The sequence below is a fragment of the Echinops telfairi genome, unplaced genomic scaffold (genome assembly GCF_000313985.2).
Source record: "Echinops telfairi isolate 266 unplaced genomic scaffold, ASM31398v2 ScPeMD7_7469;HRSCAF=8507_0, whole genome shotgun sequence".
NCBI classification, from domain to species: domain Eukaryota; kingdom Metazoa; phylum Chordata; class Mammalia; order Afrosoricida; family Tenrecidae; genus Echinops; species Echinops telfairi.
This window is the reverse complement of record NW_022111372.1, coordinates 41,570,834-41,578,496: the sequence shown is the minus strand read 5'-3', so window position 1 is coordinate 41,578,496 and position 7,663 is coordinate 41,570,834. Positions and strand designations below refer to the sequence as shown.

Genomic DNA, 7,663 nt, shown 5'->3' with positions numbered 1-7,663 from the left:
AACTTTGCTTTATTTCTTTAAAAAAAAAAAAAACTCTCTTGGTTTAGTGGTTTCCAACAACAAAGCAGAGTCAGGCAAAGAGGGGAAGGCGGAAGAGTGTAAGGAGGGGGCGAAGGGGCGCTTTCGGAGAGGGGCCTGGGGAAAAATAATAATTACTATATTCATTAAATAATAATAATTTAAAAGTCACTATATTCACTCCAAAGAGAAGTGCTCGATGTCAGAAAAGGGGCACAGGAGCAGCTGCGTCCCGCGCCCCCCGGGGCCCCTGGCGCAAGGCGCGGAAGCAGAAGCGGGCTGCTTTTTCTTCTAGTGGTTTCGCGCTCGGAACAGTGCTGCGCAGCGGCAGCCTCCAGTGGCCCGGGCCCGGGTGAGGCCAAGGACGGCGCGCCTCGGCCCCTGGCTCCTTGGATGGGAGCAAGAAGGTGGGAGGAGGGCCCTGGGCAGAACGGGGCGTGAGGACAGGCGGCAGTGGACAGGAATACCGGCTCTGGAGCCTGGGGAATTGGCATATCAGGGAGAGCGGCAGCTTGGGAAACATCCGCCCAACTCTCTCGGGTCACAGGACGGGGAAAGCTGAGGCTGAGAAAGGGATCCTCGTGGCGCTTGGAGCGGGGACGGCGGCCAGCTGCTCAGCCCTTGCAGGTGTAGACCTCCTCGCGCTGCGTGCACTGCTTGCACTCCACGTAGCAGCACCAGCGCACCTGGCACTGGCACGGCCGCGTGACCGCCCGGCTCTGGGTGTTGTGGCCGCGCCCGCAGCAGATGCTCTCGCAGTTCTTCTCGCGATGGCACTTGCGGCCGGCGGTGCCCGGGGAGAAGCGGCCGGCCAGGCAGAAGCTGGGCGAGTCGTCCAGGTGCACCAGCTCTGGGGTGCGAGGCAGTGGGTCGCTGCCGCCAGCGCCCGGGGCCCGGCTTCGGGGAGGCGAGATATCCCCGGCCTCGCCCGTGGCCTCATTGGTAGTGCTGCCCACCTTGAGTGCCGTCTCGTACTTGTGTTTCAGGTGCTTGCCAACTTCGTGGAAGGGTGCCAGCTGGCGCCAGCAGGTCCGCACCGTGCAGGAGCCCGAGACACCGTGGCACTTGCATGTGGTCTCCACGCCGGCCTTGATCACCTGGTGGGGAGGGATCAGTGAGGTAGTTCCCAGGACAGGACCCCCACCCCCCACTACAGCAGGCGACCCCAGGCTCCCTAGAAGGCCAGTCTCGGCCCATCAAAGATCCCACCCTGGCTCCCAACATCAGAACTGCGCCAGGCTGCTCTTCACAAAGACTGACTGTCTCCCCACCACTGCCATCCCCCTGTCCCGGACCTTGCAGTGTGGGCTGGGGGCCGGTGTGCCGTGTGCAGGTCTCATTTGGGTGGGGGCAGAAGGGGGGCACCATAGCCTGCACCTAAGCGGACTTGCCCCAGTCTCCAGGGGGAAACAGCATGCCTGGGCCCACTCACAGCAGAGCCTAGAGTTTGGCTGCTGTATGGACACCCCCCGGGGGCCCTTCCTCTCCCAGAACTTATGCCCCCATCTATAAGGGGGAGCCCATGCCTCCTGCCTGACCACTGGCATCTGAGCACTCTGCAGACACTGCCCCCCACCCCCAGACCTGTGTGAGGAGGTGCCGGAGCCAGGCTGCTGAGCCCTCACCCCTGCCCCAACTCCCCCCTCCACCAGCCCCAGCGAGAGGCCAGCCTGCGGGGGATTAAGACATTTAGCAATTCTCCAGGAGGGCGGGCAACCTAAGAGTCACATTTAATGACACTTTGCTGAGAAACCCGGACAAATTTAATTAAAATGTCGCTTACCCAGGTCCAGTGGAACTAATTGAGCACTTTTAATATTCTGACTTTTCAATAATCACTTACAAAGAGTAGACGTGCAAAGAAAGGAGGCGGGCAGAAAAGAGAGGCCTTGCCAGGGGGTTAATCCCTTCTGGAGGTGGACCTCACTGGCTTTGGCCCTTAGCAAAGGCTTAGCCCAGCAGCCCCCTCCCCAATAAGGCTGCTGGAGGGGCAAGAGCTTTGGTCAAAAGGGGGGAAATTGAATTTTTAATAAGTAGCGACTCAGAGTCCTACTTCTCAAGAAAGGGGCAGACACCGTGAGCCAGCTCTAATGACCTCACCCTCCCCAGGCAAGCCTGGCCACTCTCACCAGTCCCTGGGGAACAGTAAGCCACAGGGCTGCTGACCAGGAAGGGAGGCAGGGTGTCCCTCTAAGTTAAGGGGCAGAGGGGCAAGAGAGAGACATGTTCTCAGAGCCTTGGCAAAGGTCGTTCGGGGTAAGCTCTCTAAGGTCCATATCTACCTCCCTATGGAAATTGCACACACACACACACACACACACACACACACGCGCGCGCGCTCGCTTACATGGTGGGAAGCATAGTCTCATAGGGCAAGGACTGGGGGTGCCTGCCTGGAACCTGCAGTCAGCCTGTCCCCACCTTCCAGCCCAGCAACAATCCCGCCGCCAGCCCAGGAGCCCCAGAGCCCAGAGTCCCAACTTGCCTTCACCCCCACGAGGTTGTTGTGGAAGTCCACTCGGGCCCGCAGGTCCTTGCTAGACCTGCGGCCCAGGAACTCCTTGACGAACTTGCCGCTGTACTTGAGATTGTCCCCGCAGCCGCCCCACTGCCAGGCCTCGCGGTTCTCCAGGTCGGGCGCCTCGTCGCACGTGCAGCGCTCCATGCGGCCCGCACTGCAGGCCTTGGCCAGCGCGTGGGTCAGCCCGGCGGAGGAGATCGCATACAGGAAGGCTGTCTCCTTGAAGCCTTGGGGAGACAGGCGCAGGTCAGCAGCAGGTTAGGTGGCCAGGGTCTTCAGGGAGGCCCTCTTAAGACAGAGGCTCCCAGCCAGGCCCTGGCATAGTCTTCACTGAGAACACAAATCCCAGAGGAGGCTTGGGGGGCTCCAGAATGCCGACCCCTCCCTCAGGGGATGGGAGGAAGAAAGAGAGGGAGGGCTTCCTAGTGGTGTTTGACTGTGGGGGCTGCTGAGAGCTATGTGCTTCCTGCATGCTGTGTACCCTGTCTGCAGAGGGGCAAGCACCCAGCGGAGGCCACAGTCCCGGCCCAGTGAACCCCCCACCCCATGAGGTCTCTAATCCCACTTCCTGCCTTATGTGAGGTCCACAGGCACGTCTCTTCAGTCAACCCGCCCTGGCTCCCGCCTCGATTCAGCAACTTTTTTAAGCAAGTCTGTTTGGTGCTTGACTCCAATGGGAGCCAGCGCTCCAGGCAGCATCCATATGTGCAGGGAGGGAGGAGGGGACGGGCTTTGTGCCCCAAGGCCAGGAGGTACCAGCTGCAGCTCCAGCCCGTGCCCAGGCAATGGGCTCTAAGCCACCCAGCATATGTTGGGAGCCATCAGAAGCTGCCTCCGGCAGCCTCAGACTCTGTACAAGGGCTACACACGTGGCTCTGTCTCCCCAACAACTGTTCTACCAGTGTGTGGGAGGGGCCGGCGGGAAAGAAGGGGGTGGGGGAATAGAGGGGCCCGGCCTCCAGGCACTGAGATGACTTGTTTCCCCGTCCGTCCACCTGTGACCCGGCCCAGGTGCACCAGAGTCATTCAGCCCCAACCACCTCAAGCTGAGCTCTCCACCCGGGCTCTGGGCTCAGCCTCCTGCAGGCTTTACCAGCCCCTGGAGCAGTCCTGGGAGCTGGGTCACCCTGCTGCCCTCAGGACAGAGACACAGATGGCTCCAGAGGCTGATCTCATCCCCATCCCCACCCCCACCACCTCTCGGAGTCCCACACAAGGAATCATCGGGCTGCCCTGTGACGTCTGCCCGTCTCCACACAATCTGCACGGCCCCTCTCAGAGGCTGTGGCAGGGGCTCTGAGCCCTTCCACCTCCTTCTCAGCCATCACCCCTGGGGCTGGGGTGTGGTGTGTGTGTGTGTGTGTGTGTGTGTGTGTGTGTGTGTGTGTGTGTGTGTGTGTGTGTGTGTTGGACAAAAGCCTGAGGGAGGTGTGTGTGTGTGTGTGTGTGTGTGTGTGTGTGTGTGTGTGTGTGTGTGTGTGTGTTGGACAAAGCTCCCCCATAGCCACATGGCCCCACCCCAGCAGGAGCCTTGACACTGGGCTCTGCCATGGCCTTGCGGGCAGCACTGACCTCGCTTGAGCAGGCTGGCCCGGTAGCGGCCCTCCAGGGTGCAGTTCCACCGCTCAAAACGGAACTGGTACTGGCACTCGAGGGCACTCATACTGATGGCTTCCACCAGCGTCTCGGCCACGCCAGGGTCCCGGCGGCACATGCGCCGCTGCTTCCGCTCCAGTTTCAGCCGGTCGCAAGCCTTGTAGTGCGCCTTGGCAGCCGCGGCCTCAGACTCCAGGGTCAGAGGTAGGATGGTCAGGGGCTCGCTGCCCGTCAGCCTGGCCACACAGAAAAGAGAGTTACCACCACTCTGAGAGGGTGGGCGTCGGGAAGCCTCCCAACAAGAGAGCAGAAGGCAATCAGGAGATGGCAGGGATGGGAAGAGGCTGGCACTGCCCCAGGGAGAACCAGGGCAGGGCAGTGGGAAGGAGGCCAGCAGGGCATGACAGGGCCTCCCCTGGGGACCAGGCCATCCCCACACCTAACTGCCTGAGCACGGCCTGAGGCACTTGCCCCACAATGGCCAACCACCCCTGGTGAACCCCCTGAGTAGTCCCACCCAGTTCTACAGTACAGACTTCCCACATCATGCCCTCAAACCCCGGGGCAGGGCAGGCCCAGGCAGAGGGCAGAGGGGACATGGGCTCTCACCCGATCCTACCCCACTGCAGCACTGGCCAGAGCGCCCATGCCCACCCCACTCTCCCACTACTCTTCCTCTCTAGCCCCGCTTCCCAGAGACCCAGCCAGGCACACCCTCCCCATCTTTGCAGGCCCCTCGACATTCCCCACAGTCCAGTGGTGGGCGGTATGCCCCCAGTTCCTGAGTCCACCCTGAGGAGGTACCCATCTTTCCAGCACCCTTAGCAGGACTCCACTCCACAGAACTGTCACCCGGCTGGCTCCTGCCAGGCCTCCTGGGCACTGTGTCCCAACAGCACCCTCCACCTCAGGCCCCTCGACAGTGGCCATGCGGGCCAGGACCTCGGGGCCAGGGTCTGGTCAGGCTGTGCCTCCATCTCTGCAAGAAGGGGCTCGGGCTGCTGTCTGCTAGGGAACAAGTGCAGAACATGCTGCTGTGGGAGCCCCTCCCCTGGCTGAGCCCTCCGGCCACCCACTAAGGGCTGCTGAGTCATCTCCCGATGCCTCCGCCTCCATCAAGCCCAGACGGCACAAACACCAGCTCCTTCCAGCCACACCCGTTCCGGGCCTGCCCTGCCTATCGTCCACCTCCCAGGTGTGGACCGATCCCACTCCAGCAGCACGGCCCGCCCTAGCTTTCCCAGGCCTCTGGCTCAGGCCTGGGCCCTGCTATGATCCCAGGACTGAGAAGTGTGCTTTCCCAGAAGGTTTCTCCTTGCCTGGGACAGAGCCCTCGGGACCCCGTACCAAGCAGGGCCCAGGACATGTTGAAGCGTTCCCTTCCTGACTATCCTGCCTGGCCCAGTCCACCTGCCAGGGTGCCTGGCTGATGGCAGCGCTGGCTCCCATGCCATCCCCAACTGCCCAGAACACCACATCCTGGCTGCAGGCATGCAACCTGCTCCCCACCAGGGACTGACCTGACCACCATCCTCTAGCTCTGAACTCAGGCCATGTGGCACATCCAGACCCCATGCAAGAGTGTCCACCCCTCTTCTCCCCAGCTCTCAGCCTGCTCCCCCAGCACTGTGCAGGCTTCCCCCAGGCCTCTGCATAGACGTAGTCCCTGCCCCTCACCAAGGCCCCTCACTGGACAGAGACAAGCCTGAAGCTTCAGACATGCAAACGGGGAGACATCTACGGCTGGCTGCCTCAGGAGATGGCACGGTCCCCAAGCAGCTAGTCAGGGGAACCATATCTAAGAGACTGGGGGAGACGCAAGACCCTTCCAGCAGGTCTATGTCCACAGGCTTCCCACACCAGACCCTTGAAAGCAAACAATGGGGAGAAGCTACCAGGTTCACAGGTAGTGGAAGACGAGGAGGGAAGAAACAGTCGTGCACACAGAGGCCTGCGGCAGCAGCCCCAGCTAAGAAGAGAAGCTAAGGGGCAGCCGGTCCAGAGTCCCATCATGTGGGGCGCAGAGCCCTACCACAAACTCTCCCAGAACCTCAGGAACTGGGTGGGGGGCACTGAGGCAGGAGGCTGTGTGGACATCTCAGGCTCCTGTGTGTCAGCTCACAAAGGCAGGCCCCATGCACCACATCTGGGGTGGGGGTCAGGGATGGGTCATGCACTGCCCAGAGCCCCACTGGAATGCCCACAGAGCAAGAAGGGGCTCAGAGCTGCATTGTCTGCTCACAGGAAGGGGTCCCACCACCTGCCGAGGGAGAGAAAGCTGGTCCTGCCAGGTGGGAGCCCCACCTCAAACAGACTACTCAGCTAAGGACAATAGGACGCACACCCCACGCTGGAAGCAGAAAGTGCCACCCTCCCCCAAACAAAAGCCAGCTTACAGGCAGGAGACCTTCATCCCCCCCAGACAGGAATTCTAACAGCTGTGCTGAGGACAGCGTGCCACCAGGAAACGCTCCCGTCACAAACCAGCACATGCCCCCAGCCTGGATTCTTCAAGATTAACTGAGCTCCAAAGCCAATGCCAAAACATTCCGGCGTCCCACAAGAGAGCTCCTAAGAGCGGGGGCCACTGTGGTGGGACGGGGGGCTGGAAGCCTGGAAGTGCAGCTGTGACTATGGACAGATTGGGGCACGAGGCCAGCCATGCTGCTGCTGGGCCCTCACACCTCTGACCCCAGAAGCCAGCGGTGTCTGCCACCGGCCCACCACCACCCACTCCCCAAGGAGGCCTAGGGTCCGCACCACCGCACCACCGCACCAGGGCCAGGAGCCTGAGCAACGAAAGAGCAAGTTGAAAGACAGTGAGCCAACACTTCCTAGATGCTTACTGCAAAGTTCTCACCGAATGCTCCCAACAGCCACGCGGGATGTTTGAATCTCCTGGGCTGGTGGAGAAAGTTAAGTCTACAGACTGGCTGTGGCCGCATCCCAGAGAGGCATGGCCAGGGGGCCACTTCCTCTTCTGACCTCAGATGCCAATCTGTGTCTGCCTCCTGTGCCCTGGGACCAACACAGCTGCAGACCAGCCTGCCTGCTGCCCTGCAGCCAAGTAGGCTCACTAGTCTGCTAGGGGCCTGGAAGGGACAGGGGCCAGCCACCCAGCAGGGCCAGGCCTTCCACGCACACAGGTCCTCTGAGTTCTGATGCTACGCAGAGCCCTCTTTCACCCCCCTCCTCACTCCTGAGGAACCCCTCTATACCTCTCCCCTACCCAGACAGGTGGGTCTCCTGCCTCAGCCAGTGGGCCTAGAGGGCTAGGAGTGCAGGGGTGAGGGGGCAGTGGCCACGTCAGGAAGCAGGGTGGGGAGGGGCCGGGGTGAGCGACTGGCAGCAGAGGACCCTCCAGGCTGCAGGTGAGCTAAGGGAGGTGCCGCCTCTGTGGGAGGCCGAGGGCTAAGGGACGTGGCTGGGCAGACAGAGTGGGCGCTCACACCTGGGCCTCCTAGACCGGGAACCTGGCTCTAGAAATGAAACCCCAAGAGTGCTGGAGGAAAACACAAAAGGGGTTTC

General features: G+C 61.5%; 1 protein-coding gene across 1 annotated transcript in view; it reads right to left on the bottom strand.

Annotated features, from left to right (window-relative positions):
• Positions 1 to 287: 287 nt before the first annotated feature.
• Positions 288 to 7,663, bottom strand: part of WNT9A (Wnt family member 9A) — a 31,636-nt gene continuing 24,260 nt past the window's right edge. The window contains exons 2-4 of the mRNA XM_004696877.2: positions 4,112 to 4,371; positions 2,504 to 2,766; positions 288 to 1,115 (exon numbers count right to left, since the gene is read on the bottom strand). Coding sequence (XP_004696934.1) covers positions 633 to 1,115; positions 2,504 to 2,766; positions 4,112 to 4,371 — 1,006 coding nt within the window. The 3' untranslated portion in view covers positions 288 to 632. The remainder of the gene's footprint in view (positions 1,116 to 2,503; positions 2,767 to 4,111; positions 4,372 to 7,663) is intronic.